Here is a 22,289-nt window from a genome sequence, read left to right as displayed (position 1 = left end):
GCCATCACCTGCACTTCTCCGGGCACAGGCTCTGACGCTCCTAATTGAGAACCCAGTGTCTGGGGGTTAACTCAAGGATCAGTAAGTAGGTGGTGGTGGAGGAGGGGCCCTGCCTATATAAAGGTTCAGCTGCTGCTGTGACCCTGGCTGTTACAACCCGCTCCTTTACTCCTGGGGGACCAGGGTAGGACCTGCAGGCTAACTCTCTCAGGGCACAACGAGCCACGTTCTATCGGGCTCTCACTGCACAGGAAAACCACGGACATGCTGCGGGCAGCCAATGCAGCCAGGAGAGCATGGCTGGGAGGCAGGGGCAGGGCCAGCGTAGAGGAAGGTACCTGACTCGGTGCTCAGGTGACTGAGCTGCACGTACGGGACTGGAAGCAGGACGGACACAGGAAAAGGCACGTTAGTAACCCGACCGTGCCGAGCGGCAACCTCAGCTGCCCAGCAGACACTGACAGAACGCTCTAAGCCAGGGGTGAAGTTTTATTTTAAGGCCCCAGAAAGGAGGTGAGGCCAACTGATGCTTCAATAACATCTCAGATGTTACTCCTCTCAACTAGTCAAAGGTGTTCTCCTTCACTATAAAGGGCCAACCTGCTTGGATCGGAAATGGATCCAACAGCTGGAAGATCAGCTGCTTCCTAGGAAAGGAGAGGGACTTCTGCTCCTCCCAGAGGGATATGGGTGTGGGCTCGGTTGGTAGTGGCTCACAGACGGGGATGACACAGCCACTCTAGACGAGACACACACGAGCTGCCTGCCAGGTACAGGGCTGTACCCAGGGGCCCAGCTGCTGCCCAGAGCAGCTGCCCAATCATCATTAATCACATTGATACCAAAGACAGGAGAAAAATCACCCTACTGGATAAAGAGCTCTGTACCTGGGTAGAAGAGTTTTCCTTTTTATAACTCCAAGAAAGGAGCAAGTGTGGATATTCTGTGACAAATGAGAAAGCTCAGGGGTCTCACAATACAAGAGACCAGGACAGTGGCACATGATATGGACACATCCTTGGATTCACTCTACAACACTCTGCAAGTTCATCTCCTGTGGTGGAGCAGACTTAACTGATTTAACTCCTTTTCTTCTGGAGGCTCCATTTTGTTTCTCTAGTCCAGGAGTCATTAACCAGCTGAGTTCAGATGCAAATAACAACTTCAGATTCATAGCTTGGTCTGGCTAAGCTTCAGTGGTTGAAAATGTGGGCTCTGGAGTCAGACTGCCACGGTTTGAATCATGGCTCTGCAGCTGAATTGTTACCCTGGGAAAGGTGCTTAGCTTCTTTGAGCCTCAGTTTCCTCTTCTATAAAATGGGACTAATAACAGAACTTACCTCTCAAGGTTAAGAATATAGAGTGCCTGGCACAAAGTAAGTGCTTAATAAGCATTAGCTCATCTTTATATATACACACAGATGAATGTTCCATAAACAGTTTGGTTTCTACTTGATTTCAGGCTGGCTAGCACAGAGGTTATGCCCTGAGAATTGAGTACTCATCAGATGCCAAAATGACCCCATTATCAATAAATCTTTGGTAGAATAGAAAGTTGTGTACTACTCACTGTAGCCCATTCCCTGCAAAAAGTACTTGAAGGCCTCGGTGAGCTTCCCGGGCTAGGGGGACAAAATAAGAAGGCATTAATCTTTGCACAGTCAGAGACCTGGAGTCAAATGGGTGCTTTTAAAAAAATCTCCTTACCTGAACTACTTGGGGTAGTCCACCACAGTCTGCCATCTAGAAGAGGAAAAATATGCAAGTCAGCTGAGACTTAACACTTAAGGGAAATGCTCTGAACATCCATGGGTCCTTTCAAACAGGACAGGATCAAATTTTAGGTTCCTTAACTTAATGTTTAACTACATCCAAGTGTCCATCTCCTCAATGCACTCTTACACAAAGACTTAAATCCTAGCAATAACCTTGGATGTAATTTTGAAAGATTATTCAACATTTATTAATCAGTAGTGCAGGGCCTAACTTTCAGGCCCGTGTCGGGAATTTTCCATTCGGGTGATAGTGAAGTTAACCACTACCTTCAACCATGGTTCTGCCTCCACCTGGAGAATGTTACTTTCAGAGTCCTCAAACAGTGTGATCCTAACTCCTCAGGGCACCACACTTTTAAGGTTCCCTCTCAACTCTACATTGTCTTCACTTCACGACTAAGGGGATGTCTCCAATCAGGCACTGAGGCTGAATTCAGCCAACCTACTTGGTCAGCCACTTTCATTTCATAGTTGGATTTGGTAAGGCTGTCTCTCACTTCATAAATCTTTACAGTTGGTTATTCTCACCTGTGCAAAGATTTCTAGAGTAGGGTTTTATTAGCATGCACTGGAATTACCAGGAGGACCTGTTAAAACTCAGATTCTTGAGTTCCTGCCTTAGAGATTCTTTTTTTTTTTTTTTTAATATTTATTTATTTATTTTGCAACACGTGGGATCTTCATTGCCCCGTGCAGGATCTTTAGTTGTGGCATGCAGGATCTTTAGTTGTGGCGTGCGGGTTCTGTAGCTGCAGCATGTGGGATCTTTTAGTTGTGGCATGCGGGATCTAGTTCCCTGACCAGGGATCAAACCTGGCCGCCCTGCATTGGGAGCACGGAGTCCTAACCGCTGGACCACCAGGGAAGTCCCTAGAGATTCTTATTTAATAGGTTTGCAGCGGGTCTCAGGAACTTGCATTTCTAACAAGCCAGGTGATGTATATTCTGCCAATCCGCAGAGAACACTGCTTCTAGGGCATGATGGCCAACCATGAGGCCACCCTCCTCCTTCCAGCTGTTATGCATTCCATACTCAGATAGTAGCCTATTCAGGCTGACTGGCGTTTTTTAAAAAAGAGACATGAACCTCATGGTCTCCCTTCACTAACATGAAAACTTTCTTTGAGGGTGGACTGTTATTCAGCAGATGGGATTGCCACGTGAGACACAGGAATTTGAGGTTAATAAGGAACAGTCAGTTCCCTGAAAATTCTACGTGTAAGATCAGGAACAAATATTTAACCTGAATAAGTATAAAATAGACCTAACTGGCCCAGGCTGTATTTTCATGAAGGTTAGGAGTCAAAGTCTGATTAGAACTGTAAAACAGTTCCCGTATGCAGAGAGAATACTGGGAAAGACTGTTTCCAAGCTTGATACCTATCAAACAGAGAATCAGTTCCATCATGCTGTTGTAGATGGGCATTTTTGCCCAGAAATAAGCACATCTATGGCTACTGTAAAGTTGTTTTGCGCTTTTGGAAAACTGATTCAAACCTGCAATGAAAGCTAATTTGAAACCACATGCTTTAAAAAAAAAAAAATCATATTTTAGACTAGTTCATCAATCACCTGGACCCCAGAACACTCTGAGTTTTGTAACCTCAGAGCATTAACCTCATGTTATATTTCCAGGAACTATGGGCTGCTTCTGGTGACAGCACTTCCCTTTTAATCTCACTTCAAAGAGAAAGGGAAGAAAGCAGAGGTCTTTCAGGCTGAGAAAGTTAACAGTCAGAAACATAAGATCAGTACTTAAATCTACTGTAATCCAAATTCAAACCAGGAGGTCAGGCCCTTAAATATGTCACTAGAGGCTCCAGAAAATGTGAGCCTGGGGTACAATCAAAACGGGGAGAAGCTTGATATTAACCCTAGAAATTTAATACAAGAGTTACTCTCTATTTGACCTAAGAGAAAGAAAAAATGCATCTACCCTTATCATGAGAATGTTATTGGAAGCTTCCCTTATCCATACAAGGGGATTTAGCACGTAAAGAATTTCCATTCATTGTCTAATTTCTCACAACAATATTAAATAATGCTTATGACGTTTTTAATGACACGGGAAGATGTTTAATTGTCAAAAAGTTGAGGAAAACAGACACAGGGCTATAAACAGCCTATGATCTTAATGATGTAAAAATGTATAGGAAAAAAACCGATATTTTTACCAGAAGGTTACCTTTGGGTGGCAGGATTAGGGTAATTTTTATTTTATTCTTTTTTATATTTCCATTTTTTTCCTATTTTCCAATTTTCTACAATGAGAATATATTCAGGAAAAGAAATTTTTTTTAAGAGAGTGAGAGAATCAGAGAGAGAAAGAGAAGCTTTCCTTCTTTCTGGGCATCTATTCCAGAAATAAAGTAATCTGAACCACGTATAATTTACTCACTAATGGTTGGCAATGAGGAAAGAAGACACATTACCTTTAGCAAAGTTGTATTTACAGGATTCAGGCGAGAATTGCATTCAACCTTAAAAAAAAGAGAGAGAGAGAGAGAATTTTATGAACTGCTAGAAAAATAAGAAATCGCTTGGCATGAGAATGATCTTCCAAGATCAATGGCTCATTTGGAGATGGCTGAATCAGCCAAATTACCAAAATACAAAAGTGGGAGACATATTTATATGAAGTACTTTATATCTTATATTTCTTAGTAGATCTAAAAATCTGGCAAAGCATTTTCTGAATCCGTTACAAGTAGAGTCTTTAAAGGACTACATGTTGAATCTAATTCCTCCTACTCGCTACATAACATGGGGACAAGTTACCTAATTTAAAAAGTGAACTGGACCGTGGCCCTCACCTGCTGGGGTCTTGATGATTTCCCAGCACAACTGGCCCTTATGACTGGCCCTTATACCCCTCCCCTGCCCATTTCTCACCCCTTTCCCGTGCCCTGGAGGTAGTGGGTCTGCCATTCCTTACACCCTGATTCTCTTCTGCCTCAAGATCTTTGGCTATCCCATGTAAAGTTGAACTCTCTACGGTTTTTCTCTCACTGTAGCCATCACAATTAAGAATTACAACCTTGTATATTTACATGTATGGTATCTCATACCTTTGTATCCACAAAGGCAGGGACCTCAAAGAAAATATTCTGGGGAGATAATCTCCAGGTTCAACAATGTTTTATGGTTAACTTGATTAACTGGATCTCTTCTTTACACATGCTTGCCCAAGCACACATATAATACGCTGCGCTAAGAGCATGGAATCTAGTGGGGTGGAAATGTAGTATGAGGCAGAATGAGATCACTTGAAAATTTCACTTCTGAGCTGAGTGAGAATAGAAGAGTGAGTAGAATTTCTATAGCTAGAGCAAGAAGGGGTGGGCATTTGAAGGCTTCCAGAGTCAGGGGGAAAGCATAAGCAAAGACTCAGGGGATGCGAAGTGAGCGTGCAGGGCATGTGTGGGGTTACAGAGACAAGCATGGCGTGAGGATGCACCGCGGGGCGAGGTTGGAAAGACTTGAACTGACTGTGGAAGGCAAAAAGCCACAGAGGGTTTCTGGGGTGACAGGATGTGAGTTGTTTTAGTAAAATAACCAGCAGTGGCCTGTATGACAGACTGCAGAGGCAGCGAGCCAGTTAGGGAGTTATTAAAATTACCTAGGCAAGAACCAGTAACCCAGCTGAACGTTTACTCTGGGGATTGCTGATGGGTAGGTATTCAAAACTCTTCTAAAAGCACAGGATGATCTAAAAGCCAGAATCACCGAATCAAGGTTTTTGCTCTATACAAATGACAACGCAGGCAGTGACAAACAAATGTACCCGTTTACTTACTATAGAAGGTGCTCTAAAGGGCAGAATGTAAAAACCGGATCCCTAACTGCCAGGCACAGTGCTGAGAACACAGTAGATATACAATAAATATTTTCTGGAAGAATGAACTCCCAAGTCTGTATTTAATATAATAAAGCATGCTTTTCTTGGTTCATCACTTTGTAATTTCTGTAACTTTATAAGAAGTCTCAGTTTCTGGTAGGCCAAGAACAACAGTTGGTTTTTGACATGTCTACTCTCTCCCCAGCTCCAGGCGCAGAGACTCCGTCTTATTCATTTTTGTGTTCTCCACAGCATCGAGAGAATAGGAGATGCTCAAAAAATGATGCTGAATGAATATGTGAGCAAGAATAGCTAGCGACAGTGGCCAGAATTTGTGGAGTTTCTTCCTGCTCTTCCATGCATGGATATAGCCCTTTAATCCCTACCAACTTATGGGATAAAAGGCTCTGGCAGGGGAGCTGGTTTTCAATGTGTCTAGAAGAGCATCTAGTTTGTGGTACAGATGGGGTTCCTGAAGTTCTTCTCCTATAAACACTGAAGGTGTGGAAATCAGAAAGAGAAAAAGATCTTATCTGTATTGGCCAGCTTACACAATCTTGAAAAATAATTGGTAATGCTGCTTTAAGTCCATGTAATTTCCAAAAGGCAACTCAGCATTATTAGAGAATTCTGATTAAGGGTATTTTCTATAAACGATACTATTTTCATAAACACATGTTTATGAAAAAATGTTTTTTATAGATATTTTGTAGCATGTATCTCTACCTTTTTAGCCAAAAAAAGACTGACCTTTACAAAACTCCTTCTTGATGAGATCATCACTGTAACTTTATTACCTTTGGGGATTTTTTTTTTTTTTTTTTTTGAGTTGAGAGTTATTTGCCTCTGTGCTCAAGCCACACTATGTATTTCACACTAGACACGGAATGTTTTACAGGGTAATTCAGGGAAGTGTGAATATATTCTATTGTTACATCTATCTCACCCTACCAACACTCCCCCTGCCCACCAACCTTCTCATCTATGTCTGCATCTCTGATTATTTATTAGATTCCTTTTCTAAAAGCTTTACTTCCTAATGTTTTGCTCTAAATAGGGTGGAAGTGAAGTAGGCCAAAGAAAACCAGATAATTTCATGCAGATACTTAAGTTATATATGCTGTGGGAAAGACAAGCAAGTGATAACAGACTTATCAAAAACTGTCAGCTTCATCTGTAATTACAGAAGTGCAAATTAAAACAGTGGGATATCATTTGTAATCAAATTAACTACTAATGAAACTTAAAAGTCCAATGCCGAACAGCATGCTGTGAAACAGGTACTCTCCTCATACACAGGCGGGGGCAACACACTGTTACGTCTTTTCTCTCCTACACGGGCGGGGGCAACACACCGTTACGTCTTTTCTCTCGTACACAGGCGGGGGCAACACACCGTTACGTCTTTTCTCTCGTACACAGGCGGGGGCAACACACCGTTACGTCTTTTCTCTCGTACACAGGCGGGGGCAACACACCGTTACGTCTTTTCTCTCGTACACAGGCGGGGGCAACACACCGTTACGTCTTTTCTCTCGTACACAGGCGGGGGCAACACACCATTACGTCTTTTCTCTCGTACACAGGCAGGGGCAACACACCGTTACGTCTTTTCTCTCGTACACAGGCAGGGGCAACACACCGTTACGTCTTTTCTCTCGTACACAGGCAGGGGCAACACACCGTTACGTCTTTTCTCTCGTACACAGGCGGGGGCAACACACCGTTGCGTCTTTTCTCTCGTACACAGGCGGGGGCAACACACCGTTACGTCTTTTCTCTCGTACACAGGCAGGGGCAACACACCGTTACGTCTTTTCTCTCATTCATACACAGGCAGGGGCAACACACCGTTATGTCTTTTCTCTCATTCATACACAGGCAGGGGCAACACACTGTTATGTCTTTTCTCTCATACACAGGCAGGGGCAACACACTGTTATGTCTTTTCTCTCATACACAGGCAGGGGCAACACACTCTTATGTCTTTTCTCTCATACACAGGCAGGGGCAACACACTGTTATGTCTTTTCTCTCATACACAGGCAGGGGCAACACACTCTTATGTCTTTTCTCTCATACACAGGCAGGGGCAACACACTGTTATGTCTTTTCTGGAAAGGAATCTGGCAAAATGTATTAAAAACCTTACAGAGGTTTATGATTTTTGACACATTATTTCCATCTCATCCCCGGGAAATGATCAAAGATTCAGGCAAAGATTCTATAAGGATGTTCAACAGCAACATTATTAATGGTGCAAAATCAGAAATAATCAACAGGAGAATGAGGTTACATAAACAAGGGTATATTTATAAGACTCAATATTATACAGACATACTGACTTTATAGTATGGAAACATGCTCTCAACAGTGCTAAGTCATGAGGTCCCAAAACACTGTATAGCTAATATCATCCCATCTATTGTAAAGAAAAACATAATGGCTTGTCTTTGAGTAACGGGATCTTGACTTCTCCTCCTGTCCTCCTATTTACCAATTTTCTACAATGAGCACATATTTTTTTTGCCAGTGTGCTACGTGCCTGAGGAAAGTATACAGGCTCCCAGCAGGCTTCTATATCTGTGGTGGCTGCAGAAGGCCAAGGCTGTCAGAAGTCTGACGATAAGCCAGTGGCCTTTACCTGTACTGCTTGCCACAGAGCAAGCTCCACCACCCAAAGCAGTCAAGGGCAGTCCTGATCCCTTCTGATGAAACCTAGTGATCAACGAGGAATTCTTCCTCCAAACTGGGTAACAAAGTGCAAACCCTGGTCTGTGTAATGAGAAATCACAAAAACTAGTACCTACCAACTGTTTCTAGTGCGTCAGCAGTGTGTTACACACAATTTATTGCATTTCATCTTATTCATCTTCACAACATCAGGACATACTTACCACAGCCTCAACTGCAGGTGAATTGTCACCTACCACCAATAAAGTAGAACACCTGGGGAAAGGGAAAATAAGAGGACGCTCAGCAAGCAGCACATATACTCCACTGAAAATGACTCTGTCTATGAAAGGCAAAGATGTTGAGCAATGCAGTGGGGGAGACTGAGGGACTTACTTTAATGTCTTTGATTTGTTATCATTTTGTCCCAGAATGGGTCTTTCGATCTCCAGGTCTCTGCGTCTAGAGAAACACAAAGGAAATCAATGCACTTTTCAGGTAAAATCATGGCAACTCAGGTTACTTCCTGGTTGTGAAAACCAAAATGTATCAAGAAATCTGAAAACTATCTTTCTTTCACACAGATGAGGGAAGGGGCCCTTGTGCACTTTGTTCAGTGGCATCCTGAGTGGTACAGAGCAGGAAAAAGGGACTCTGCAGGATGCTAAAAGGAGGCAACTTCAAAACTCAATAGCAATGCTGTTGAAATCCTCAGGTCTTAAGTGTTCAATTTTCCAACTAGTTTATAGGAATAATTTCTTAAGGGGAACTTTTTTCTTTTTTTTTTTGGCCACACCACGTGGCATGCAGGATCTTCCCCGACCAGGGATCCAACCCGTGCCCCCTGCATTGGGAGCACAGAATCTTAACCACTGGACCGCCATGGAGGTCCAAGGGGAACTTTTTTGGGGGAACATTTTCCTGGTAACTAACAGTTTAGTGCAGTACTTAATAACCTTTCTGATTTCAACAAAAAATAAGGAGGCTCTGTTACACAGAGGAAGGAGCTAGAGAGACTGGGTTCAAAACCTGGCTTTGCTCCTGACTGGCTGTGTGACTCTGGGTAAGTTACAGCTGACGCGTTTCCTCAATCTTTTTCCATGTACCCAGAAAGCTAAAAGGGGCTAACATTTTCACCTTGGAGAAGCTGGTCCCAAGGTAAGAATTAAGCTTCTCTCCGTGTGTCACTTCTGCGTGATGACAGGACACCAGCAGAGAGACTGAATTGGGGCCCAAGACTTCTATTCTTTGCCTCCTCTACATGCATCTTTCTGTGCTACCTCAATTTGTGTGTTTTGTGTGTGTACACAACTTTAGGTACTTCTGGTCTCAAAATATCTTAAAAGTACAACTGGTAGTTGCACATGCCTGAAACAGCCTTCAGTTCATGCACTGCTCTTGAAAGCTGTCTTCATTTCTGTCTGAAAGCCCCTTCCCCTTCTACTGTGGTGAAAAGTACGAAAGCAATCCCATCACACAACACTGGAAGAAGTAGTTTATTTCCTCTTCTCCTTCTCTCTTAGATATCCGTTATCTTCTTAGACCTAGTCTGCCTTTAAGTGAAGGAACAGAAACAACTGTACCCATTATAGGAACCCAGGAAGAGCTGTAGGTTTTCTTGGTTGATATCTTGGGCAATATGCAGTCTGTAGGTTTGAATCAGGTCCAGGTTGGCCTGCAACTCTTCCTAGAACAATGAAAAGAAGACACAGGTGAATTTCTGAGCTACAGTACAAGTCTATCTTGTTTGGTTTGCATTCTCAATGCCCAAAGCCAAAGCTCCCTGCCCATGATGGGAGATGGGGAAGAGCCTGGGGGGCCTACTTATGTACTGGTAGGCTGAATGGCTTCTTTTTTATTTGCATCAGACTGGTTCAGTGCCATATTCTGTGTTGAATGAGGGCAACAAAGAATCTATGATGGAAAATGTCGGTAATCAACTCCAAATCAAGCACAGAAACTTGGGGATATGCTCTGAATACCCTTCCCTGCAGCACAGAGGAAACTGCACTAAACTTGGATTCAAGTACTAGATGTGAAACTTAGGTTACCTAACCATTCGGAAGCCTAGTTTCCTTATTTGTGTCTTATTCATGTTCTGCCATTCTCATAAAAACAGATAGTGTCTGTGAAATAAAGATAATAACCAGCTACCTGCCAGGGCTGTTTTAAAAATTAAAAAAGAAAAGTTATATGGACTGTAAAGTATAAAATAAGTGGAAAGTAACATTTCTCTTATTAGCCATAAATCTGCATAATTAACTTATCTGTATCTTCATCAATATAATGGGTATAATATCTATTTATATACTATCATTTAATAATATACATTGTAGAATTATATATTACATTCCATTTATAATATTTTATTAAGTAAATTTATCATTTATTTACTCTTATTACCAATACTATATTTTTTTTGTTGAGGTAGGATTGATTTATAATATTATATTAGTTTCAGTTGTACCACACAGTGATTCAAAATTTTTATAGATTATATTCCATTTAAAGTTATTATAAAATATTGGCTATATTCCCTGTATAAAATTCAAGAGAAACAAAATGGTGTATCAGTAAAAAGAGAATCTCCCTCCCCACTACCCACTGTCCAGTGGTGCCTATCTTGCTGGTCTTCTTGGAGGCCACCAGAATGAGTTGCTAGGTTTTTGTGTACATAAGCATATGTGTACATATATGTATACACACACACACCCCCCCCAGTAAATAGTTTTAAGCAGAACGGAAAATGTTTACACTGGAGGAAAGAAATGTATCAGGGATAGTGAGAGTCAGTAAATCTACAGCAGTGTGTAAAGGTCACCACCAGCAAGCCCCGTAGAGAAACAGAGATAAGGAGAACGTGTATTTGCATACTCACTACTATATGGGTAAAGTGAGCCAAGAATACAGTAGGAAACTTACCAACTGGATCAGAGGCTACCTGAAACTAAAGGGCACTGGAGCCATTCCAAGGAAATGTGATAAATGCTGAAGATACTACGAAAAGTGAACAACAAATGAACCACATGGCAATTAAGAGATGAAATGACCTATCCAACTCCCCCTTGAAAGTCTGAAGGGGAACTTGAGCAGGAAAGTTTGAGATAAAAAAAAGAGAAGGAATGATATTGGTATAAAAGGGGTAAAACTGGCTTAAGTGCTAATGGAACTTCTCAGGAAAAGCTGTTATATATAAATTGCACCCCCCCACTCACATTTTTTTAAAACACAAAGTGTAGTCTGCTACACGTACCGTTCTACACTGTGCTTTTCCACTTAAAAGTACGGCAGAGGTCGTCATTCCTTATCAGGATATACGGAGCCGTCTCATTTATTTATACTACCTGTTTTCCCACATGCTTGCTAGTACAAACGATCACTTTTTGCCTTTTGCTAATTTGGTAGATAAGAAAGAGGATATCACTGTGGGGTATTTTTCTTATTAGAGAAGATGAGATTATTAACGTTTAGAAAACGAATTTGCTTTCATTTCAAAGCAATAAGAGCAATACAAGCATTTGCTTGCTTAAATTTTATTTATTTTTATTTTTATTTTTTATTTAACATCTTTATTGGAGTATAATTGCTCTACAATGGTGTGCTAGTTTCTGCTGTATAACAAAGTGAATCAGCTATACATATACATATATCCCCATATCCCCTCCCTCTTGCGTATCCCTCCCACCCTCCCTGTCCCACCCCTCTAGGTGGTCACAAAGCACTGAGCTGATCTCCCTGTGCAATGCAGCTGCTTCCCACTAGCTATCTATTTTACATTTGGTAGTGTATATATGTCCATGCCACTCTCTCACTTCGTCCCAGCTTACCCTTCCCCCTCCCCGTGTCCTCAAGTCCATTCTCTACCTCTGCGTCTTTATTCCTGTCCTGCCCCTAGGTTCATTAGAACCATTTTTTTTTTTTTTTTAGATTCCATATACATGTGTTTGCTTGCTTAAATTTTAAATGAACTCTTCAGCCTTGTGACAACCCACTGTGATCTCACACATTTTTAATTAAACACACATTATATATATATTGTGAGGATGTTCTTACTTTGCAAAAATCATTAAAATTCCCTTCTTAGCTTTCCCCTATTCCAATGCAAACACCTCAGGGCCTCATTCTTCCAGGTCAGGCGATGTTTTGGCTAGTCAACCTCCCGCAGGTATCCTACACTAAGTCTCCCACCAGGTTATTTAAAACCCCCAAATGTATCTTATAATTCCTTCCTCTTTGGCTTTTGAGCAAACTATTCCCCCTTCCTGTAATGATCCCCTTCCCCCCAAATTCTAAAATGTTGAATTTTATCCATCCTTCAAGGCCCAGCTGGGATGCCTCCACCTTGAAGCCTTCCTTGATCCTCTCCTGCCTTTGAATTTCTCTAGGTCCCTAATGGGGCCTCTCCTAAGATACCCTGACATGGTAGAAAGAGGAAAGCTTCAGAGTTAGACACACGTGGCTTCAAATCTCCCTTGATATGTTATTAGCTGCTGGCCTTGTATAAAACAATTCATTCTTCACCTGTAAAGTGGGAATAATACAATTCCATTATGAGATTATTAGATTGAATTGTTTAATGTACATAACACGTCTGTCTGAAATCTGTAGATGTTCAATGAAAGGTATCAATAGTTCTTATTACTTATCCCTTTTTACATGTGCTATAGCAGTATTTCTGTACATCTCATCTCTCCACAGAGTGAGCTCCTGGAGAAGAAGGGCCATATCTTATATACATTTGTCTCTCCCAATGCACTTAGCATGGAATTTTGTAAATTCTGTGAACTGGTTTTTAAGGTCTACAGTCAAAACCATGCATCCTTTGTCTTCAGGAAAGTACCCACTCTATCTAGCACTATGCAGTGGAAAGATCATGGTCTCTGAAACTTCCAATTAAAGACACTGGATTAAAATACAGCTTTACTCCTTCCAGAAAAATCAAAAATAACAGTAAATTTTTTTCTTTATAAGCCATAAACTCATAAGAACAAAGACAACAAAGAAAAGTGACAACAGCAATAACATTTTGAAAGTGGGAAAGCAGAAGGAAGACTGTAATCACTCATTTAACAGGCTCAATAAGGCTGCTAGGCTGGCAGTGGGCAAAGTGAAAAAAGTCAGCGATCATGCACCAAGGAGCCTGAAAAGGCCCAAGATTTGTCCGTACCAGTTCTCCCTGCAAGCAGAGGGTAAACATGGTACAAAGGATGACTGGTTCAAAGTCCTGTTTAATAAAGACGTAACATCCGGGACTTCCCTGGTGGCGCAGTGATTAAGACTCTACGCTCCCAATGCAGGGGGCCCGGGTTCAATTCCTGGTCAGGGAACTAGATCCCACATGCATGCCACAACTAAGAGTTCACATGCCACAGCTAAGGAGACTGCCTGCTGCAACTAAGATCCAGCACAACCAAATAAATAAATAAATAAATATTTAAAAAAAAAAAAAAAAAGACATAACATCAGGAAGACATAACAATGAAAACAGATGAAGCAAAAAGAAACAGAATTGAAGAGAGCAATAGAATATTCAACAATAACAGTTTGCAACTTTAATACCCCACTTTCAATTAAGGATAGAATAACAAGGCAGAAGATCACAAGGAAATAGAAGAAATGAACAACACTATAAACCACCAGACCTAACAGACATCTATATAACACTCCACTTAACAGCAGTAGAATGAATACATGTTATTCTCAGTGTACATGGAACATTCTCTGGGATAGACCAATTTAGGACATAAAACAAGTCTCAATAAACTTGAAAAGGAATGAAATACTAAGAATATCCCCTGACCACAGTGAAATGAATTAAAAATCAATAACAGAAGGAAATTTGGGAAACTAAACAACATACTCCTAAATAATAATGGATCAAAGCAGAAATTACAAGGAAATTAGAAAATACTTTGAAATGAATGAAAATACCCTATAGGATGCAGCTATGTTAATATTTAGAAGGAAATTTACAGCTGTAAATTCCTGTATTAAAAAAGAAGAAAGATCTCAAATTCATAGCTAGCCTTCCACCTTAAGAAACTAGAAAAAGGAGAGGAAACTTAAAGCAAGCAGAAGGAAGGAAATAATAAAGATGAGAGTGGAAATAAATGAGAGAATAGAAAAAGAATGGGGAAAATCAATGAAATCGAAAATTAGTCAGCTAGACTGACCAAGAAAAACAGAGATAAAACTCAAAATTACTAAAAACAGGAATGAGAGAGGAGACATTACTATCAGCTTTACAGAAATAAAAATAATTATAAGGGAATATTATGAATAACTGTATGCCAACAAATTAGATAACCTACATGAAATGGACCAATTCCGAAAAAGACGCAAACCACCTAAAGTGTCTCAAGAAGAAACAAAGATTAAATTAGTAATATAAAAACTTTCCATAAAGAAAAACTTTGGCCCAGATGGCTTCACTGTGAATTCTGCCAAACATTTAAAGAATTAACAGCAATCTTTCCAAAACTCTTACAAAAAATAAAAGGGAGAATACTTCTCAACTCATTCTATGAGGCCAAGTATTACCTTAATACCAAAACCACACAAAGACCACATAAGAAACTTATAGACTAATATCTCTTATGAATACGGACACAAAAATCCTTAACAAAATACTAGCAAACCAAATGCAACAACATATAAAAAGGATTACACACCATGAGCAAGGAATTTATCCAGAGAATGCAAGGCTGGTTCAACATACAAAAATCAATAAATGTAATACACCATATTAAAAGAATAAAGAACATAAGTCATACATACATTTCAATAGATACAGAAAAAGCATCTGACAGAATCCAACACGATTTCATGATAAAAGTGCTCAACAAACTAGGAAGAGAAGAGAGCTTCCTCTACCTGATGAAGGACATCTATGAACAATCCACAGCTAACATCATACTTAATGGTGAAACACTGAATGGCTTCCCCTAAGATCAGAAACAAGATGAGGATGTCCACTTAACACTTCTATTCAACACTGTACCAGAGGTTCTATCCAGGGCCTAGAAAGCTCTGCCTAGGCAAGAAAAAGAAATAAAACATATCCAGCCTGGACAGGAAGAAGTAAAACTATGTCTATTGCAGATGACATGATCTTGTATGTAGAAAATCCTAAGGATCCACAAAAAAACAATTAGAGCTAATAAATTAGTTTGGCAAGGTTGAAGAATACAAGATCAATATACAAAACTTAATTGTATTTCTATACATTAGCAATAAACAATTCAAAAATGAAATTAAGAAAGCATTCCATTTATAATAGCACCCCCAAAATAAAATACTTAGGAAAAAATATAACAAAAGAAGTGGGAAGACTTCACTACAAAACGTTGCTGAAAGAAATTTTAAAAGACCCAAATAACTGGATAGGCACTCCATGTGCATGGATTGAAACAGTACTGTTAAGATAGCAATGCTCCCTAAATTGATCTACAGATTCAACACAATCCTTATCAAAATCCCAGTTAGCTCTTTTGCAGAAATGGACGAGCTGACCCTAAAATTCATATGGAAATGGAAGGAATCCAAAACAGCCAAAACAATCTTGATAAAGAACAAAGTTGAAGGACTCACACTTCCCTATTTCAAATCTTACTACAAAGATACAGTAATCAAGACACTGTGATACTGGCATAAGGCTAGACAAATATCAATAGGATAAAAATGAGCCTTCTAAAATAAACCCTTACATTTATGGTCAACTGGTTTTCAACAAAGGAGCCCAGACAATTCACTGGACAAAGAAAAGTCTTTTTTAAAATGATACTGGGACAACTGGATTTTCACAGATAAAAGAATGAACTGGTACTCCAACCTCACACCATGTACAAACAATTAGCTCAAAATAGACCACAGACCTAAATGTTAAGAGCTAAAACTATAAAAATCTTACGAGAAAGGATAGGAGTAAATCTTCATGACTTTGGATTAAGCAATGGTTTCTTAGATATGACACTAAAAGTGAAAGCAACAAAAGGAAAAATAGATTGGATTTCAGCAAAATTAAAACTTTTGTGCTTCATGTAGAAAATAAACTTATGGTTACTGGGGGGGTAAGTGGGGGGAGGAATAAAGTGGAAGACTGGGATTGACACATACGCAGTACTACATATAAAATAGATAACTAATAACGACCTACTACTATATAGCTCAGGGAACTCTACTCAATACTCTGTAGTGGCCTATATGGGAAAAGAATCTAAAAAAGAGTGGATATATGTATAACAGACTCACTTTGCTGTACACCTGAAACTACCACAACATTGTAAATCAACACTATACCCCAATAAAATGCAAACAAACAAAAAAAGATGCTTTCATTAGGTTAAACAAACAAAAATAAATAAATAAAAACTTTTGTGCTTCAAAGGACACCATCAAGAAAGTTAAAGACAACCCACAAAATGCAAGAAAATATTTGCATTTTATATATCTAAAGATCTGTATCAAGAACATATAAAGAAATCTTCAACTTGATAATAAAATGATAAATAATCCAACTAAAAAATGGGTAAACGATTATAATAGACACTTCTCCAAAGAAGATAAACAAATGCAAATCAAAACCATAATGAGACACTAATTCACACCCACTAGGATGGCTATAATCAAAAAGACAGACAACATCAAATGTTGGCAAGGATATGGAGAAGCTGGAACTCTCATGCTTTGCTGGTATGACAGTAAATGGTGCAGCCACTTTGGAAAACAGTCTGGCAGTTTCTCAAAACGTTAAACACAGCTACCATGTGATCCAGCAATTCCACTCTTAGGTATACACTCAAGAAAACTGAAAACATATGTCCATGTAAAAACTGGTATATGAATGTTCATAGCAACATTTTTCATAATAGCCCAAAGGTAGAAAACACCTAAATGTCCATCAACTAATAAACCAAATGTGGTATATCCATACACTGAAATATTATTCAGCCATAAAAAGGAATGAAGTACTGCTACATGCTGTAACATGGATGAACTTCAAAAACATGCTAAGTGAAAGAAGTCAGACACAAATGCCACATATTATATGATTCCATTTAAGAAATGTCCAGAATTGGCAAATCCACAGAGACAGAAAGTACGCTAGTGGTTGCCAGGTACAGGGGAAGGAGAATAGGGAGTGACTGTTAAGTGGTATGGTGTTTCTTTTTGGGGTGATGGAAATGTTCTGAAATGAGATAGTGCAACGTTACACAACTCCATAAATATACTAAAAACCACTAAACCTTCAAAGTGTGAATTTTATGATATATGAACACTTAAGACCCAGCAATTCCACTCCTAAACTTACACCCAAGATGGACTTTCGTACGAATAAAGCAGGAGGCATATACAAAACTGTTCACAGTCATCCAGCAGTAATGTGGATAAATCTTGGCAATTTTAAGTGAAAAAAGTTCCCCAAATTACATCAGCATAATATCCTGTTATAATTAGAAATATGTACATAATGTAAAAGAACACATATAAATTCAGTAAGACTATCATAAAGGAAAACAAAGGACTGATAAAAGATGATAGTTTCCTCAGGGTGAGAAAAGCAGGGGAACAGGTTAATTCAGAGCATCATTTAGTTAGATGCAGGTTACTGTCAAATCCTAGCTTTTGCTTTGGGTGGTAATATCTTGGGTGCTTATTACATTATTAAAAATAACTAGCTAATTAACTAAATAAAAGTGGGTTATGTGCATGGACCAATGAATGATGAGGGTGTATTACAAACCAAAGACTATGATCATTCTAATTATCTGCACCTGTGGTCCAATGGGAACAAAGCATAAAGCGGCCAGAGCTCCAGATCCCTCCCCTGCATTCTGGGGGACTTCCCTTTTCCCACCCCAGAAGACTGAAGGTCTATTCTCTGGAAATGACAAAACACAAGGTCTTTGATCTGGAAGACCACAGGCCCAGATGGGTAGATACACCATACTGAAAACATGAAGTTTAAGTGAAAGTTTAAAGCCTGAATGTTGAGGCTCTCTGTCTTTTTCTGAACTTGGCTCCAAGAATACTAACATTAGTGTCTGGTGTGTAACCTCAAAGCTTATCTGGGGAATCTGGCCAGTCCCAGAGAAAAGACCTAAAGCTGCTGGCATCAGGGGCTCCCCAAGGAAATGGCCCAGTCTAATCGCCCAAGGGATAAGCCTCACCTGGTGCACACAGGCCTTTCAGTGATCCACCCTTATAAAATCCGGGCAGACAGGGATCACTAGCCATTGGGCAAAGAACCTGTTCCAGTTACCCTCAGCCTCAGATCCACTGTTCTTTGTAGTACTGGAGCTAGAATGCATAAACATTTTCCGTTTGCCAGTCCCTTTTTAAAATTTAGCACAGGAGCCACTGGTTCAAGGTGTCAGGAATTCTCGTAGAAAAGCTGTAGCTGCACCCTAGGCCCAGGTTCTCCCCCATCCAGCTGCAGCTTCTGGAGCTTCTGCAGCTGTTCAGACCTTATTTTAGACAAATGTCTCCCTCATCTGGTGAGTGGCTCTATGGACCAGTTACGGCCCTCACCCTCTGGCAAGTTTTTTCACTCCTGGCCGGTTGTACTTTCTGTGGAAACCTTACCTTCCTTGAAGAGGCATGACTCTCAGGCTTGGTGGGGGTGGGCCCAACTAAGTCCTTAGTTCCCTGAGTGTTCACATGCACTCTGCCTAGGAGTAGCTGCTGGTTTCCACCTGCTACTTTTGGACACCTGAGAGTCCTCTTTCACCTCTTTGAGAAGTAAGCAACCTTCTACTAGTTAACAATATTTTATGTTAAATTTTCTCAACTCAGAGTGTGTGGTTTCTGTCTCCTGACTGGACCCTGGAAACAGCCCACAGGATGGAGAAAGTGTGACCTGAAGACTGCCGAGATGAGTGTCACCAGGCCTTCTGTATGGCAACCCCTGATTCTTGGGCTAAATTTTTTTTTTTTAATTTATTTTTGGCTGTGTTGGGTCCTCGTTGCTGGGCATGGGCTTTCTCTAGTTGCGGCGAGTGGGGGCTACTCTTCATTGCAGTGTGTGGGCTTCTCCTTGCGGTGGCTTCTCTTGTTGCGGAGCACCGGCTCTAGGCGCGTGGGCTCAGCAGTTGTGGCTCGTGGGCTCTAGAGCACAGGCTCAGTAGTTGTAGCACACAAGCTTAGCTGCTCCAAGGCATGTGGGATCTTCCCGGACCAGGACTCAAACCCATGTCCCCTGCATTGGCAGGCGGATTCTTAACCACTGAACCACCACGGAAGTCCTAAATTTTTTTTAAAAAGGAAAGGAAGTGTCTTCCTGCCACTATCACCTTGCAGTGTCCCCCCAGTGGCCTTTACTTAAAAATTCTAACACTGTCACTTGGTAAAGGGGAAATGTACAGAAAAAGAAATCTGTCATGGCTCAGCTCTGAATAACATTTATATGCTAGTGTAAATCCTGGAAATTGATCTAATCCAAATTACATTATATTGGGAGGATAAAGCGGTGGAAAACACAAACGTGTGTCATGGGGTTGGTGTGTATGTGTATATGAGAGAAATCATCTTTCATAATGAAATGCCAACAGATAATGCCTACAAATGAAAAATCAACAAGTGGAAATATATGCATATTTAGAGACATGGAAGCATATGTCCAAAAAGACACATATAAAAATGTTCATTAAAAAAAAAAAAAAATGTTCATAGGAGACTTCCCTGGTGGCGCAGTGGGTAAGACTCCGTGCTCCCAATGCAGGGGGCCTGGGTTTGATACCTGATCAGGGAACTAGATCCCACATGCACGTCACAACTAAGAGTTTGCATGCCACAACGAAGGAGCCTGCCTGCCACAACTAAGACCCAGCGCAACCAAATAAATAAATATTAAAAAAAAAAAGAATGTTCATAGAAGCTTTATTTATAATAGTAAAACAGGGCTTCCCTGGTGGCCCAGTGGATAAGAATCTGCCTACCAATGCAGGGGACACGGGTTTGATCCCTGGTCCAGCAAGATCCCACATGCCGTGGAGCAACTAAGCCCATGCGCCACAACTACTGAGCCTGTGCTCTAGAGCCCGCAAGCCACAACTACTGAGTCCTCGTGCCACAACTACTGAAGCCCGCGTGCCTAGAGCCCGTGCTCTAAGAAGTAAGAGAAGCCACCACAGTGAGAAACCCGCGCATCACAATGAAGAGTAGCCCCTGCTCGCCCCAACTACAGAAAGCCCACGTGCAGCAACGAAGACCCAATATAGCCAAAAATAAATAAATAAAATTTTAAAAATAATAATAAATAAATATAATAGTAAAACAAAAGCAAAAGATTGGAAACAACCCAAATGTTCATAGGAACATTCATGGTATATAACAATGGACTGCTACACAGAATAAAAGAATGAACTACTGATACACAGAATGACATGGTTGAATCTCAAAGACTATACAGAGCAAAAGAAGCCAGACCCAGAAGAGTGTACACTGTAATTACGTTTACATAAAGTTTAAGAACAGGCAAGATAATGTATAGAGGTAACAGAATAGTGAATACCTTGTTTGGGGAGGGGGATTATAGTGATTAGGAAGGGGCATGAGGGAAACTTTTTGGGATGATGGAAATGTTCTGTATCTTGATTTGGCTGTGGTTACAAAGGAGTATATGTATGTAATATAAAAGGTCACTGAGATGCACTTAGGATTTGTATCCTTTACTATATGCAAGTAAATACCTTAATTAAAGAGGCAAAACCCAAAAGAATCAGCTAAAAGAATTAATCTAAGAAGAAGGAAATAGGGTGAGTGGCAGATTCTTTGTAATAAGCCCTGCAGAACTTCTCTACTCTAAAATATAGGTGAATGTGTACCTTTGATAAAATAAAATCTCAATGAAAGAAAAAAACTATGGGCTTTGGAGTTAGCTTGGCCTGGATTCAAACCACTTGCTATCTGGACAATGGTGGCAAGTTACGCTGCCTCTCTGGCCCTTAGTTTCTCCATTTTAAAATAAGTCTAATAGAACCATATGAAAAATAACTGAGTTTGTACCTAAAAGTACTTGTCAAAGTGCTTTACAGAGAATGAGTACTCAGTAAATGCTAATTTTCTCCCCACCAACCATTTTCCTTCAGTACAGAGACTACAGTTGAGCCTGCATTACTCCTATTTATATTGTTTTCATCTCCCCAACTCCAGACACCTCACAGCTCTCCAAACTCATTGCCCATTTATTCCTTCTTTATAGGTCATCTGTGATGTTGTGATTTACAATAAGAAATATGTGTCTGGTCTTCATCCCACTCCTGGCACAGAACTCCTAAAATGCTTGGAATTTCCAAACTGATGAGAGTGATAAAGGTATCTTTTTTTGTTAATGATGTGATTTTAGGAAAGCCCCTAAGTAACTTTTAGATGGAACCAGCCCCTGTGAGTAGAGGGTGGGAACTTTCAATCCCACCCAGTCCCCACCTCCGGGGAGGGGAGAGGAGCTGGCCATTGAATTGACTGCCACATAATCATGCCTCTGTAATGAAGCCTCCATAAAACCCCAAAAGGACGGGACTGGTAGAGCTTCCAGGTTGGTGAAGGCGTGGAGGTTCTGGGAGACTGGTGCACCCTAGAGGGCATGGGAGCTCCGTGCCCCTTTCCATATAACTTGCCCTATGCATCTCTTTCATCTGGCTGTTCCTGAGTCATACATATGTCCTTTGATAATAAACCAGTAATCTAGTAAGTACAATGTTTCTCTGAGTTCTGTTGAGCCGCTCCAGCAAATTAACTGAACCCAAGGAGGGGGTCGTTGGAACCTCTGATCTATATAGCTGGTTGGTCAGAAGCACAGGTGACGACAACCTAGAGTGGCAACTGGTGGCTGAAGTGGGGGAAGGGGGAGCAGTGGTGGTGGCTTGGTGGTTAGGACCGAGTCCTCATCTTTTGGATCTGACCTATCTCCAGGTAGACAGTGGCATCACTGAGCTGAACTGCAGGACACCCAGCTGGTGTCTGAGAATTGTTTGGTGGTGTAGGAGAAAACACAAATTGTAATT

The 22,289-nt window shown here is 40.6% G+C and overlaps 2 protein-coding genes across 7 annotated transcripts in view; one reads left to right on the top strand and one right to left on the bottom strand.

Annotated features, from left to right (window-relative positions):
• The window catches only part of NDRG3 (NDRG family member 3), an 83,173-nt gene that overhangs the window by 2,318 nt on the left and 58,566 nt on the right, over positions 1-22,289 (bottom strand). For 3 of the 6 annotated variants that reach the window (XM_082362002.1, XM_082362003.1, XM_082362006.1), the window contains 7 exons: positions 9,870-9,973; positions 8,683-8,748; positions 8,511-8,562; positions 4,208-4,255; positions 1,708-1,743; positions 1,571-1,622; positions 339-377 (listed from right to left, as the gene is read on the bottom strand). In XM_082362002.1, coding sequence (XP_082218128.1) covers positions 339-377; positions 1,571-1,622; positions 1,708-1,743; positions 4,208-4,255; positions 8,511-8,562; positions 8,683-8,748; positions 9,870-9,973 — 397 coding nt within the window. The remainder of the gene's footprint in view (positions 1-338; positions 378-1,570; positions 1,623-1,707; positions 1,744-4,207; positions 4,256-8,510; positions 8,563-8,682; positions 8,749-9,869; positions 9,974-22,289) is intronic. The other 3 variants (XM_082362004.1, XM_082362005.1, XM_082362007.1) reach the window with 1 other exon arrangement.
• Positions 1-22,289, top strand: part of RAB5IF (RAB5 interacting factor) — a 97,031-nt gene that overhangs the window by 36,458 nt on the left and 38,284 nt on the right. Inside the window, exon 4 of the transcript XR_014236028.1 lies at positions 21,488-21,600. The gene's annotated coding sequence lies outside the window, so the exon portion shown is untranslated. The remainder of the gene's footprint in view (positions 1-21,487; positions 21,601-22,289) is intronic.

Source organism: Balaenoptera borealis (genome assembly GCF_965194805.1).
Source record: "Balaenoptera borealis genome assembly, chromosome: 16".
Lineage (NCBI taxonomy): Eukaryota > Metazoa > Chordata > Mammalia > Artiodactyla > Balaenopteridae > Balaenoptera > Balaenoptera borealis.
This window is presented reverse-complemented; position numbering and strand designations above follow the sequence as displayed.